Source organism: Rhipicephalus microplus, chromosome 7 (assembly GCF_043290135.1).
Source record: "Rhipicephalus microplus isolate Deutch F79 chromosome 7, USDA_Rmic, whole genome shotgun sequence".
In the NCBI taxonomy this organism is placed as follows: Eukaryota; Metazoa; Arthropoda; class Arachnida; order Ixodida; family Ixodidae; genus Rhipicephalus; species Rhipicephalus microplus.
This window is the reverse complement of record NC_134706.1, coordinates 148,826,340-148,842,430: the sequence shown is the minus strand read 5'-3', so window position 1 is coordinate 148,842,430 and position 16,091 is coordinate 148,826,340. Positions and strand designations below refer to the sequence as shown.

General features: G+C 43.1%; 1 protein-coding gene across 1 annotated transcript in view; it reads left to right on the top strand.

The window, feature by feature from the left end:
• LOC142767903 (uncharacterized) overlaps window positions 1–16,091 on the top strand; it is a 234,809-nt gene that overhangs the window by 9,385 nt on the left and 209,333 nt on the right. The window contains exons 2-3 of the mRNA XM_075870146.1: window positions 8,602–8,787; window positions 13,522–13,592. Coding sequence (XP_075726261.1) covers window positions 8,602–8,787; window positions 13,522–13,592 — 257 coding nt within the window. The remainder of the gene's footprint in view (window positions 1–8,601; window positions 8,788–13,521; window positions 13,593–16,091) is intronic.

The window sequence follows — 16,091 nt, the reverse complement described above, 5'->3', positions numbered from 1 at the left end:
CAGGACCGGGTTAACTGGCGGAACATGGGAGAGGCCTTTGTCCTGCAGTGGACGTAGTCAGGCTGATGATGATGATGATGATGAAGGCGGCAAAGAAGTTCTGAATTCGTCACTAATATGTAAGCCCCTGTGTTCACAAGTACAAAAACGGATGTGTCATTTACTGCAACGTCAATTAAGTTGCGTCGAGTCGGCAGCATGGTCAGAGGATGTGGCGGGCAAGTGGTCGATGCATCATCACCTCCGGGAGGTGCATCAACTGATTTTGCCGTGGCAGGTGGTCAGTCTGTGACGTTGGTCGGCGAAATTCGGGCGAGCTAGACGACGGGCGGCGGGAGATTGTTTAACGGGACTGGTGAGCATGCGGATATGGAGAACGACGACGATATGGCGGCATAGAATGAACGTCGTAACTGGTAGCCTGAGGTGATTCCCGGTAAGAATCAAAGCGTCCATGATCCCTCTCTGGGCGATGGGTGCACTCATAGGATGACAGATGGCAATACCACCGAGTGTTTGAATGGCGGGCAACGTGTCCGTTAAGGCGGCAGTTGAAACAATTTGGACGATCATCAGCAGTCGTCTACTCAGCTGGATTGCGAGGGCGCACCGGAAGGTTTTGGCTTTGGGCATACGAAACAGGAGATCGACAATGGTAGATCGGCTGAGAGGGAGCTGTAGTGCACTCGGAGGCCAGTCCAACATGAAAAAGCTCTTGTCGCACGATGGCTTGTACCAGTGGCACCATCTGAGAGCTAGAGTCACAGGCATGGGAGCTCGTGGACGCAAGAGAGAGCTTGAAGTTCACGTCTGATGATCTTGATCACAAGCTCTGCAGCTAACGGCGTCTGTAGGGCACGATCAGATTGCTGCTGTGTTTGGTAGTCGAGTGAAATGGTGGGCGATACGTCGACTTTTTACGGCCTCAAAACGCTGGCACTCCTTGATGATGGCATTGACTGTGTTGCAGTTCTTGCATATGAGAAAGTTGAATGCATCATCTGCAATGCCTTTCAATATGCGCACTAATTTCTCGGTTTCTTCCATGCCATTGACTGCTTTTCGGCAAAGAGCGAGCACGTCCTGTATGTAAGTAATGTAGGACTCTGCTGATGTTTGCGCACAAAATAACAACTCCATCTTGGCCGCTACCTTTCTACCCACAGACTTGCCCAAAAGGGTGCGCATCATTCCCACGCACGCATCCCAGCTACCGAGTTCATGTTCGTGGTTGTCAAACAAGGCTTTTGCTCTTCCTTTCAAATAGAACAGGGTGCTGGCCAACATTAAAGTTTGATCCCAGCGGTAATTCTTGCTTGTACGCGCGTACAACAGCAACCATTCTTCAATGTTCGCATCATCAGTGCCACAGAACGTGCGAGGACCTTTTAGCTGCGAAAGGACAACAGTTGTGGTTGTACAACCATGAACAACATTATGAATTGTTGTTTATTGTGTGGTGGAGCATTCACGGTGGTACTATAATTGAACCTCTCTTCTTCTACAGCACATTCGCAGGCTAACGATGTGTTATAGATATCTTAAGTGAACCACTGCAGCAAATTTGTGCGAAATTCCACTGGCTATGACTAAAGACGTCTGATATCAGCATCATGAAGTTCCTGCGCATGGCAGCAGCAGCACGTGAATTTGACTGAATGGGAATTTCCCGCAGCCATGAATCGGACGGCCCGGCCCTATTGCTTGGCAAGCGAAGTCTCATGATTTAAATGTTCTACATTTTCTTTTCTCGTGATATGTCCAGAGTCAGACATACCAAGTACAGCTTTAGGTATTCTAACTGGAAAAAAATGAACGCAAATTTCCCACTTTCAAAAGTCAATGTGAAGATTGTCACAGAAGAAGTGGTTTTGTTTGGTCACTGTTTTTGTGCAGTGTTCGATTTGTGCTCTTTTCTGGGACTATTACGCTGACATTAATTTCTCCCCATTGTGCCAACAAGACATCGGGTGAAGAATTCGAGGGCTCGGTGCCTTACAGGTGTGAGGTTCCTTTATCAAAGACTCGGCTAGTACGCAAACACTACGGTGGTTGGTAGCCATCGCCGCGAGCCTTATGCTTGTGCAAGTACGTTAACTCACGTGAGTGGTACTGCAGGACACAATGAAAAGCCTGGGTGCTTACAGGCGTGCCCAAGCATCATAAAGCCGGCCTGTTCTCAATAAGAACTACAAAATGGCTCCAGCGTGCGCAGCAGCATTGGAAGACAATGAAGCTGAGAGTAAGAAGCTTCGCTTAGAAGGGGATCTTTTTGACGATAAAGCGTCAACTTATTACCTAAGTGATGAAGGAGACATGGGCGAAGATGAACGGGCGAAGACACGGGCGAAGATTTACGTTGGTTGCGTATTAGCAGAAACGAGCAGAGGACATCCCAGTCGTCTTTTGTCCAGCAGCTGAAGGTTCTAGCTTCTGGAAAGTGAACCCCAATCGAGTGTCAACCGAAGTAGTTTCCGCTGCTAAATAAAAATAGAAGTCATTCAGAACGACCACAGATGGAAGTTTCAGTGCCAGAGTTGCTTCCTTAGCTTTATCCGAGCGTCTTCTGATGCTCTGGATTGTAGGTGGTATGGAACTTGAGCCTTTTATTTCAGAGTCATACACTCGGAACGTTGGGATTGTAAAACATGTTCATCTGAAGTATTCAGAAGAACAACTTCTAGAGTACTAGAGAGATTCAGGGGTTATATCGGCGCGACAGCAAATGAAACACTACCGCCAAGAATAGGGAGGAGTAACGTCGCGTCTACTTCAATCAGTCATTCTGACTTTTCGAGATGGTCCAGCACTTCAGTGCTATAATTGCCAGCAATTTGGACACATGGCGAAATGTTGCCGTAACACACGCCGGTGTAAGATCTTCTCAGAACACCACCATAAGGAGGGCAAGTCAGTTATTCTGCCTAAGTAGGAAACTGTGAAGGTAATCACGCTGCCTCATATTCAGGCTGCCCGCAAAGTAGAGCCGCTGCAAAAATGCTTCAGCACGAGCTTAATTCATGGAAAAAAACCGAGCCCCAGTGAAACCTTTCCAAACCTGAGATTGTTCATCCTGCACATGATCTACCTCAACGCGCACCGCAACAACCATAGCCGACCAACACGCCAAGAGAACCGCCAAGAGCACACCCGAGAGACCACTCACGAGAAATGCATTCAAGTAACCCAACCTACGAGTCAAAGCTGCGAACTCCCACGCGACCTCAGCCGGAAAGTAGCAGAACCTACATTGCCAGTATTAGCCCCAACTACAACATCGAAACATCACGTCGTTCTCAATAGGCCTCAGAAAATGAACCATTCAATGGAGAACGTGCTTCTGCATCAGTCATGCAATTGATTCTACCAATGCTTTTCGCAGCCCTTAAGGCAATTTTGTCTGCTCTGTCGGAAGCAAACAACCTGCCAGAAGTAAAATCCCTGCTGCCTCTCGAAGCACTATTGTGTCAACAATACGGGTGAAACCTGCGACAAGTTACATATGAATAAGCGCTATAAAGATGTCTTCATATACCAGTGGAATTCCAATAGTCTTTGAAGAAAGTGTGCTGACTTCCGTAAACTTCTTTTGCAACATAACTTTCCGATACTTTGCATCCAAGAGGCAGGAATGAATCATGATTTACGCCTCTTCAACTACGTGATAAATAGGTCATCTTATCGAAGTACTCCTAGAAGAGTGTCATTGTGCGTCATAAAGGACCTACCTTCTCACGAAGTTCACTCAGTGATTCGGACTTCACGGAATTCGTCGCTTGCAAAATATCCTTTGTTTAGTAGTGCATAACAGTGATCAACTTTTACTTACAACCTTCAAGCGGCATTTTGGTGGAAGAGATAACAAATATCTTCAATATTTCTAATTCATGTATATTTATATGTGGAGGCTTTAACGCGCACAACATAATCTGGGGTAGTGATCGATGTGATGCACGTGGGAACATTGTTGAGTGTGCCGCAGACAAATGCGATTTGACCATTTTAAATTGCGCCTCCCCAACGTTTCTCCGAGGGCATAAATACTTGAGTTGCATCCATGTAACTATGTGATCCCAAGGACCAGTGAATGATGTGGGATGGAAAATGGATGTAGAAACACGTGGGAGTGACCATTTACCCATTCTTATAAATCTCCTCTACTTGCGAAATTACGACATCAGTCACACAGCAAACTGACGAACTGGAAAGTTTCTCAGTACCGCCTAACAAACCGTAATAGGGAACTCACGACAGTTGGAAGCTTTACTGAATTTATGTAAGGTAATGCGAACAAATACGCAAATAAAGTCCCGATTCCAAAAAACTATGCTTCAGTCGATGGAGAGTATGAACACCTAAGAGCCATCAGATAACGTTCAGAAAGGAAATATCGACGCAGCGTAAGTTTAGATGCATACAAAATGCATAGAAAATCCACAGTGTAATGCACAGACGACTTGAAAAATTAGATAAACGACGCTGGCGTGATTTTTGTGGCACGTTCCCTCCCCACACACCTGTTCCAAGAATTTGGCTTGTATTCGAGCAGTTAACTGTCTTGTGTTACGGAGCTTCCCATTTCGTGCTCTTGCTGTAGCCTTAGATAAACCGGAAGTTGTGGTAGCAGTTGAATTTTATCAACTCATCAGTAGGCCCGCCACATCACAATATGCCTTATTTGATAATTCTGTCGCGTTAGCGAGCCAGAAAATATAATGCTTGCTTTTGGGCCCAGCACCCTCAACCAGACCCTGTATTTAAGTTAAGGGAGCTGCATTGTGCTATAGCATCACGTCGTCAAAAATCGGCCTCTGCACCGGAAGGTATTACGTACATTATGCTAAAGCACCTTGGGCCCACAGGCACAACTTTTCTCTTAGATATTTACAAAAATCTATGGATGCAAGGAATTGTACTCGAGTCTTGGAAGTTTTCTCGCATCATTCCGATATTAAAACCGGCAAAGACGCCCTTGAATCTTGAACCCTTCCGCCCAATTATACTGACAAGCTGTCTATGTAAAGTAATGGAAAAAACGATTGAGGCGCGACTTCAATGGTGGTGCAACAAAATTGGTGTATTCTCCAACTACTTAACCGGTTTTATGAAACAGAGATGCACAATGGATGCAATAATGGACATAGTAACGTATGTGGAGCATGAACGCGCCTGTGGTAGTTTGACGGTCGCAGTGTTCTTAGACGTCAAAAGGGCATTCGACACAGTCAGTCACACTCACGTTCTGCTGAGTATGTTGGAACTGAGACTGTCTGGCAAATCTTGGCGGGGGATGAATAAATCTTTATCAGCTCGCAAAATATTCATTCAGACAAGTGTAGAAAAAGGTGCGGAACACGACGTCAGACAGGGAGTGCCACAAGGAAGCGTACTCAGCCCTTTTTTCAACTGTTTTATGGCTTATTTAGCTAAAAGACTGCCTCACGGTTGAAATACTCCTTATATGCAGAATAAGTGTGCATTTGGGCATCAGGCATGGACATACGATTATTTCAGACTGTATTGCGAGACGGCAAAAATATTATCAACAACTTTTTAAAAGAAAGATGAATGATTTTATCGCCCACAAAGACAGCTGAATTGCATTTCACCTGAAAAAGGTAAAGAACTACAATCTCACTTTAGATTGGGAACCACTAGTGATTGTGACACAGCATCGGTTTCTCGGAGTAATACTGGATGGGCAGCTATCATGGGCACCTCACGTAAAGCAACTCGAAAACGACGTGAATACGCAAGTGAATATACTCCGCATATTTGCTGGGACATCATGGGGCGGATCGTTAGCATCCATGCTCGCTGTTCACAATGTTTTAATGCAACAACAAGTTGCATATTCTTCAATAGTCTTACGCGGCCTTTCCCGCTTTTCAGAGGAGAAACTTCAAAGACTATTATCTAGGGGACTGCGCATCTGCATAGGTGTTCGACGAGTGACTTCCAGCAGCCCTGTCATAGCAGGGACTCGACAACCACTCTTTTCAGTCATGAGGACAATCGAAACATGCCACCATTTTTTTCGCTTACAGACGAAACAAAAGGACGACTCATTCGGCCTGGAGATTTTACGAAGGGATAAAATCAACGTTCATAAAGATACACTGAGCAATGTACATATATTTTCAAGAATCTAATTTTGGAGCTCTGAAATGGACTATCCTCCATCGCTGCTTCCAATACTAAGCACTGAATTCTCAGTGGATGGCATCATCAGAAATAGAGACATGTTCATTCAAGCTGCTCAACAACTAGCGCTTTATCAGATACAAATGCAATATCCAAGGTACATACACATTTACACAGATGGCTCAAGTATAACAATGCCTTTAACATTGACATTTATTATACCACAGCTCAATATTCAGGAATCGTCTAAATTATGTCGCATGACGTCATCTACTACAGCTGAGCTGTTCGCTATTCTGTGTGCTATAAAATTTATAAACTCGGCAGCAGACGCTAAAAAATGGGTACTTTTCTGTGACTCACAGGCCGCATTAAGATCAATCTGCAGTACAAACACGACAGTAATAAGTGATAGTATGACATATGAAACTCTGAAAGAGCTCACCACGCAAAGAAGGTGCAACATGAGATCCAATTCCAGTAGATACTTGGCCATCGCAACATTCTTGGGAACATAGCTGCCGGTGAAGCAGAACGACATGCACCTCGTAAAGAGATTACTGTTCTTTTAGCTATTTCGGAAAATGAATTGCGTAGTATTAGGAAGACTACAACTTTCAGAATGAGCAAAACTGCTCGGCTTGACCAAAGTACAAAGAGCTGCGATTTATATAACATCGAATATTTTATTGCATTTAAAATTACGCTGGCATTATATAGAAGTATGGAAACTCTAATTCACTGATTGAGGCTAGGCACCGCATACACAATATATTTTTGGACAGAATTGGCAGAGCTGGCACTCCCGAATGCGAATGTGGATTTATAGGTGAAGACGTAAGTCACCTTTTTATAGCCTTTCCACGTCATGACACGCCGAGACACCGTCTTAAATCCAAACTGTTGGCATTAGACCGCAGACCGTTTAGCATGAAGGAACTTCTGGGCCCGTGGCCAACTGGAGTTTTACAATCGCACGCTTTAAAACCATTAACACGTTTTTTTACAAGACAGCAGAATTGCTGACAAATTCTAAGAAATAGCAAACTTCTTTCATATAACACATGTACACACGCACATGTACACATCATGTGTGTGTTATGAAGTGAATGATGTGTGAACTATTATGTACACATGAGCGAATACATCTTCATAAAAACCAGACGTGTGCACTGCTGTTTTGTGCTCGGTGGACCAAATAATAACGAGTGATATTATCAGAGACTTCATTTGTTGACTTTTGAATATTTCCTTATCATTTTGTTGTGATATGTGCGAGTAAGGGTGTCTTTGCATATCTGTGCCCGATTGTTCTATTTTGCATGCACTGCTTTGTATGTTTTACTCCAAGATACGTGATCAAGCTTCACTCAACAGCTATGGAGTGGCCAACGCCCTAATGGGGCGCCAAGATCTCCTTATATATCATATCAATAAAAACAAATTGTCCCAGAAAATCTATTAAACAGATGCCGCTGTGTAACTGAAACGTATGATGACATGTTTTCCTATGCTTTGTTATCATCGACAAATTTCATGAGCACCAATTTCTGAACAAATCTTCCCACGCGATTCGCCTATCCACCCTCGCACACATTTGAAAGCTGGAAATGGGCATTACGAAACTTAAGTGTAGCCTATCTCTTCTGAATTTCTATTCATACAGGTCTGATCTGGTGCCATCTCTAATGTGCTGTTATTGCCAATAGCCTCGTAATATCGTTAATTTTTTATTACGCATCGTTGTTTTACTCCCCAGAAAAAACGTTTTCAAATTTTGTTAAGTAACTTGAAATTTCTCTGAATTCTCAAATCATTCCATTCGGGCACCTTTTCTGCAATTTGGTCACATGCAAGTAGGCTTAGTCATTCGCGAAGTTCTTGTTCACAGGACAATGATTATCTGATAACACTATTTCCTAAAAAAATTGTACTTCAGAACTTTTATTTGATTAGTTCACTTGCACACATATTATTGTAATATTTTATAGTCTAGTCATTTCCAAATTTTCTTTATTCTTTTCACGATTCATTTATTCCCCATTCTTTTTGAAACTAAAAAAGTTTTCTTAAATTAATCTTGGATACGTGTAAAGCCTTCTTGGACAATTGGAGCCATATATCAAAAAAGAAGGATGCAAGCAAACATGCAGCGAGCAAACATCTTCAAATATTGTTAGATACACCAAATAATTTTCCATCTTTTTATTTTTTACGTAGGAAGAACAGTGCTCTGTGAACGATTAGCTTACTTCTGACAACACAAGGGTAAGTGCTTGTATATTTTACATGAGGACAGTTCTACATGCGAAGAAACTTTGACGAGTAGATCCCTGTAAAAAAGCAGTATAACAAACAATTCAGATTTCAATTTTCTTCCTCATAACAGAATAGTTGGCATTTTACGAAGTTTAAACATTGAAGTTTATCAATGCTTGTCCCTTTTCTTTTAATAAGGTTGTCCGACTAACGAAGAACTCGGTGTCTGCGACGGCGGAGGTCTTTTTCCGCAGAACTACTGTGATGGCGTGGCCTACGAAGTAAAAACGTGGAATTGCAGACCAAGAAGAAAATCAAGATGTGTGTGCAAAAAACCACTTTGGAGAAGGAAAGACGGCAAATGTGTACAGAAAAGCGACTGCGGTAAGCCATAAACAGCATGAAACCTGTATGAATTTGCAATTGTAAGATGAATTTAATTTTACGTTAGTTGGTAATGTTAAGTTATTGCTAACTGTAATTGCTTTACTCATTGTCACGAGCGAAAAACGTTTCGAGCTGATAGCGTATAGCGAATAGGTACGTGCCAATTAGCTGATAATAGCGAGCAATGGCTCCTGTAGATCTTGCAAGGCTGCCATTTATGTTTCATCACAGTATTTAGAAAGTGAGACTTTTTTTCCAGCAGTGCACATACATTCGATAGAAGTTGTTCAAAGTAGAGGTACCAGCAACTGGCAGAACGCGCCAATAAATTCTGGCCATAATAAAATCTCTAAATTATAGTGACAGCCAAGTAGTTTTTTCGTGGTCTAAGTATTTTACAGTTTTGAAAGGCGTTTAGGGCTCACCTTCCGAATTAGAAAAAAAAACCCACACTTACGCACAACGTCCAGCGCAGTCAAAGCACAAACTGAACAAGTTGCCTCTCTATATGCAATCCTCAACGTTTTTGGCTACCCACTACATCATCGAAGATAATAATTTTCGTGAAGTAGGGAAGCACACACTACACCAGCTTCATCATTCTAGGTAGCAACGTGGTACCCGCCGCCTTTATTTACCCTATTATATCTGGCCGCGATGTTAGGACGCACTAGAACTTTGCGTGTTACAAGCAACAGCAACATCCCGGGGCATCTGACACAAGCGTTATCTTATGTACCATTCCTGTGAACCAAAGGGTTGTTCGAAATTCGTTGTACATCATATTGAGCATGCGCGGGAGTACGTGCCAAGCAAGCCTGAAGTTTTTGCAAGGATACTGCACTGCTACGACATACTGACTGTTTCTAAACATTCATAATTTCAAAGTTTTGATTTCGGTCCGACTGTGTAGTTTAGAAAAATGCCCTGAACATGAAGTGCTTTAATGAACAGACCTATGGTGTAGACTATACGAATAATTCATTCAATACTCATGACACCTGCATTCTCGCATATGATGGCATGGTATATTTCATCAAAATATATAAGTGTAGAACATTCAAAAAGAACCAAGTCGTCGTTTACCAAATGCACTCAGCAAATATGCAGTAACTGGCGGAGCGTACTGCTCACCACTTTTGTGTGTGTAAAGTTTAATTTCGCTCTTAGGAACTTGATTTGCATCTTTATTTTCATGTTTGATAGTACATTAAAGATAGCGGGAGTAAAAGCAACACTAAAACAGTTTGACTCGCTCCCGCTAAATAAAAATAAATGGGTCAGAAGCACTGCCATAATATAAAATAGCAAGGAGTCAAAATACAAAAGTATCGTAATGTCAATCCATATAGTTACATAATCTAAACGTAAACAACATACAACTCTTTCCATAAATAAAAAACAAAACATCAGATGCCTAAAACTGCTATATATATGTGTGTTACAAAATACATAGGCGGTCGAACTGACACAAAAGCGTAAACCACATCGTTATATAATTTATAAGAACAATCATGCAACATTTTAGTGGTCAAGTTTGTTATATTGCAATAAATGCTGCTCAAATATCTCGAAATTCCAGAAATGGTATTGCGTACCACTAGGCCAACATATTTAGTGCGTGATCCTTGCAATAACCAGAGGCTATGGCTACGCGTATCATATTTATTAACTTAATTTTGTAGGTTCGCTAAATCAGATAGTGCACTTTTCTTCGTGGAGTAGAAGATTATGGCAATCAAAACAAATTTATAGGCTACGAAGGTCTTAGCTTCGTATAGGCGCTTTTCCGCAGTGGTGAATGGGCGCAACCACGTTTGAACACGTGATCTAATGGCCTTTTTTATTACACCTTCAAAGTCACTGACTGCTAGCCCATTCTCCGCCGCTCCCAAGTAGAAAAAAGGGCAGCAATGCAGGCGCAGCGCTCACTTGCATGCGGTGGCGCCAACTAGTTGTGCTTAGAAACACAAGCTGCGAAATATGGCCTCTACAGTTCACAAACACACAAACACCGTATGATAACACATAAAACAACTACCGATATGAAGCCTCTTGACCAGTAGAGGGCAACGGGTGATCAAGAGAAATAAAGTTTCTATGTTTATTAGTGACGACTGAGACTTAACTGTATTATAATATAAATCACTGCTAACTTTTGGTGTTTGTATCACTTTGAAGCGTGTCGAAAAGTCACAATACTATGAATATTTATTTTATATAATACTGATGAAGATGTGTTGTTTGCTTTCACCGATAAAGCGACTGGAGTGGCCCGAAGTTTCCAATTTTTATATGCAAATTCTTTTGCTCGAGCTAACCCTACCTGGAAAAAATACCATTGTGGGTACTGGAAATCACGGTGGGTGTAGTAGAAATAATAGTGGGTATAGTGGAAATTATGGTAGATATGGCCGGACGTAGTGTAAATTATGATGAATATGCGTGAACATAATGATTGGCATGCTGTACAGAAGATTGGTAAAGTGGAAACGATGATGGGAAGTAGCGGCTAGATAGTGAACAGTCATAGAAGGCTCTGCCCACCATTGCGATAATGCTGGGAAGCATTATGCAGATGATGGGTGGTGCTAATTATAGTGGGCCACACGCTGCACCAAGCTGCGAAGCTCTTCCCACTATAGCGATAATGCTGGGAAGCACTAACCAGATGATGGCTGGTGCTTATAATGGCGGGCCACATGGTGTATTAAGCTGAGAAGCTCTGCCCACCATTGCGATAATGATGGGAAGCAGTAAGCGGATGAAAGGTGGGCTTTTAATGGCGGGCCACAACGCGTACCATGCTGAGAAGCTTTGCCCGCCATTGAGATAATGCTGGGAAGTAGGAAGCAGATGATGATAGGCTTATAATGACGAGCAATATATAAAGTGTAACAAGCTGGGATCTGTACACTACATGTTCTACCACCATGACTTCCACCAAAGGTTAGGCCTACTGACCGAGCCCGTACAATTGTGCTATCTGCGCTTATGGGTTTCCCAATACACAATTTTGACGAGTAAGAATGGCAGTACAGCAGCGCCAAGGCATCAATTACCCTAAAGGAGACATTTGTAATTGTGTGCGGTGTCCACGCAAAAAAGCGAGAAACATTGATGCGACGTGATTCTAGCACTTCCAGAAAACGTACATCTCCCCTCGCCGACAGCCGCCGGTCACCCTCACCGGCACTTCTCTGGCTCTTATGCGAGAACACAAACTTGGCACTTCTTATGCTTGATAGACAGATAGATATGTGGTGCTAAAGTCCCAAAACCACCATATGATTAAAGAGATGCCTTAGTGGAGGGCTCCGGAAATTTCGACCACCTGAATTCTTTAACGTGCCCCCAAATCTGACCACATGGGCCTACAAACTTCGTATACTTGCTGAACCAATATGATAGCATAATGTTTCCGGCGTGCTGCATTCGTTTATGCCAAGCCGTTATGTAGTTGTTGCGAACGATAGGGCTACAGCAGTGCGCTGGTACGAGTGCAATGTACGTTGCGCGAAAAGCATCCTAATACTCAGTATTAGGTAGTCGTATCTATAGAATGATACCAGAGGCGTGATAAAGCCTGAGCAAATGTCGTCCTTTTTGGAACTAGCGAGAAACGTATATTAAACTTGGCAGACCCCGACGGTAAACTGTACCTGCTCCCCAGTCCACTTGGCGTTCTTCTTGTGGTTGTGAATTGTAACAAAAACATAGCGTTGGTGTCATTATCGCAGTGGCAATTGTTACAGGCTGCAGTTGGTTGTGTTAATTAAAAATGAAAATTTTTGTACCAGGTCCACATCTCGTCTATGTCGAGTACGCGACGAACAGAAGTTGAATCATCAGTTCCTACGTGAACTAGCTATTTAACACGCAAATACCGTAATGGCGCACTGGTTAGTGTCTTGGAATGAGATTACGCAGGTTACACTTTTGAATATCCGTGGGGGTCAGCTTTTTTGTTTGTCTTTTTATAAGTGTTTTACATTGTTATTCTAAACAAGTTTTTTATTTTCTGTGGCCGCTCGTCACGGTGATTCTGACGCCATTTCGCGCTCAAGCGTTGCGGCACTGCAGCGTATACCATATCCCACCATAGACCTTGGTGAACGTTTTCCAGCCTTCACCCACTACATTAATCCGCTCTAATGGTGGGTGGTGGTTCACTCTATGACCACCATTCGTTTTTTTTTCTAATAGGGTTTTATTGAGACTAAACGCGAAAGCATAAATGCACCGCAAAAAGGAAAATCGTCGCCCCAATTTGGTCATTCATCAAAAGGTGTTTATTCCATTATTACATTAACCAATAGAAATAGAAGAAACAATTACAGTTTAGAAAGCCTAGATTCCCTTTGTGGTTGTGTTTAACTGAGCTTTATCAAACTTAAGAAGAAAAAAAACATGAACTCACCTCGAGGAAGAAACACCTTAAATCCCAAAAACATCGCTTACCGAAAAGTGTTTTCTTCTACATTACAGTTGATTTCAGTTTGCCCTGTAGTTAGTGCATTGCAGGTAAAGCGAGTATGACGACTTGTGAGGCAAAATTATTCTTTTGCCTAACTTTACACAAAAACAAGTCGATCCAAAAACTATCGCTGTCTATCCTTCAGTGTCAGACCTATATTACTAGCCAATAGTTTCTGAAATATTACTACTAAATAAACCGGTTAATAAATTTGATTATAACGCTGAAATGTTTTCATTGTACTTTTTGTATAGGAGACATAAGGAATGAAGTGCAACGTACTCCCGTAACAAAGCCCACGGTTGACTTCGATGCAGTGTTGGCGGTAAAAACCGTTTTTATGTCTTTATAAGAAGTGACATAGCTTATGTACAGTTTCACATCTGTAATAGGGGATAAGTATTTCTTCTAGATGAAATTTATTCGTATCCGTGATTCCTCTTTCTATTCAGTAATCTGATGATTTTTCTACTAGATGAAGAGCTAATATTTGTGTTGGCTAAACTGCACTACTGCTTGTCGCAAGAGCTTGCTTACTGTATCGAATGTATTCACTTTGGAACTGGCGCTCAAGCCTTTAGCGTGGGCCAGGGTACACAGAGGCACCAATGATTTGGTCAAGGTAGAGCAAAGAGTTTTATTGTGAGCTGCGACTTTGCAAGACAAAGACGATTTCAAACACGGAACAACTCGTGAGCTACCACCCCAAGGCTGTGTGTTCTTTGTAAGTCTCTCATGAGCTGTTTCTCCGAGGGGCACTGCGGTAAATGTAAACTATAAAATCGTATTCATGCGCCTTTAAATGTTTATTATGTTAGGGCAGTGGTTCTGGACGCATTAGTTCTTTAAAATAAAAAAAATATTATGAACCAACTTCCTGAAGAGAACCATGATGGATGCAAAGCAGCAGCGGTGCGGACGACGTTAAGACGGTTGAAACGGGAGTGGACGCGGGTGCTAGAAGAACGGTTTGAAGCGAAATTCGGTGTACCTTTATTCAGATAAACGTTTCCTTCGAACGCGATGACACGGAAGGCCGGTTGCGTTTCGTGTAAGTTTTATCGCAGATAAACGAGCCGGAAAAAAATTGCCCGCAGCTTCCCTCGGGGGAACACTGAGGAGGATGCGGAGCATATAATTGGTTAACGGGGTGTTAAAGTGCAACTTACTTGGGTCGATGGCTAAATTGGTTAACGTGGTTGTGAAACGGGGTGTTAAATTGTGACTTACTTGGGTCGATGGCTAAATTGGTTAATGTGGTTGTAGGAGGGGGTGTTAAATGAGTGAACACGTACACACGTATGCGAAAGGGCGGCGCTGGTCGAAGGGACGTCGATCATTCTGTTTGTGGATTCGTTGACATTCATTTCACGGCGACTTCGGACGTCGACGCGCCGTACAAACCAACGGACGAGCGGCAACTGAGCGAGCGAGCGCCGACCTTGAGTATATATACAGCGCGACGGCGCATGCGCGGTCAGCTGTTGAATGTTCTCGAAGGAGAAGCGCGCGCGCGGCACAGATGGCGACAGCGCGACGGCGCATGCGCTGTCAGCTGTCGAATGTTCTCGAAGGAGAAGCGCGCGCGGCACAGATGGTGGGCGACGGCGCGACGGCGCATGCGCGCGCGTCAGCTGTCGAATGTTCGAGAAGCGGTGCGGACGGCGCGGACGGCGCACTACAAGGCGCGAGTATAAGATGCTTCCGCATCTAAAATGTTTCCACTCGACGTGCGGTTGAGCGTTGCGGTGGTGGAGGCGGTGAAGCTAGTTAGAAGTGTGTTGCAAGCAGGCGGAAGAGCAACACCACCTAGTTGTGTTGGACGAAGCTAGCGGCTGCTGCGGGTAATGTATGAGAGAGACATCAACAAGCCGCTGCGGATTGACCTAATTGACATAATTCCAATAACTGTGGCAAAAATAACGCGGTGCAGCGCGTTGGCAAGAAGACGCGGACATCCACCGTTACACAAGCAAGTAAAAAAGCTGCTTCGAAGATAAAAGTTTGAGTAGACGTTGGTACTGTGTATCTGGCCCCACGATATTGTACTGGTTGTCTTTACATCTCGCATAAATACACGAGACTCTCGGTTCCCTGTCCTCTTCCTCATTATCTTTCATTCTCAAACTTAAAATACTTATGCTTTTTTCTAATCATTGTGTTGTGCCGCTTTAAGAGAGAATTTGTGTTTGCTCCAGATTCATTAGTCGCAAGGATGGGCTTTCCTCCTACTGAACGAACTGATTAGAGCATCACGAGCGCAGCCACCAAAACCCTACCCTGCACATTTATGAAATCAACTCAAACAAAATCAAGTTGTATTATTTTATAATACAGTGTACAGGAACGATATACAGGAGGTCCCATAGTACACACTGAAATAGGACCTCCTATGAAATGTGAACAAGACTGTTTTTGATCGACCCTGTCAGAATTGCACGTCAATTTCTTCTTAACGCAAAGGGAAGCAACTCTCAGACGGTTGTGCACGTGACGGCACAGACTGAACACAGAGAGAGAGAGAATTTTTTAGAAGACAGAGAGGTCGGCCTGAGCTAGTTCGCTCTAGCCTGCTACTCTCCCCAAGGGATAAGGAAAAGGGGAAGGAAAGAGGGATGAAGGGTGTTGATGGGGACAAGAAGAGGTGGGGCGTATGTACAGTAGCGACTTAGCATAGTACCCAACAGTCTAGTTTTTAGTCCAGTGCGTTTTATAAAGTCAAGAACAGCCTTTGTAACAGTTTTTGACACTGATTGGTCGTTCATTGCTGGCAATATGTGGCTTTCACTTAATGGTGTTCGTCCAATGCTTGCTAACGTTGAAG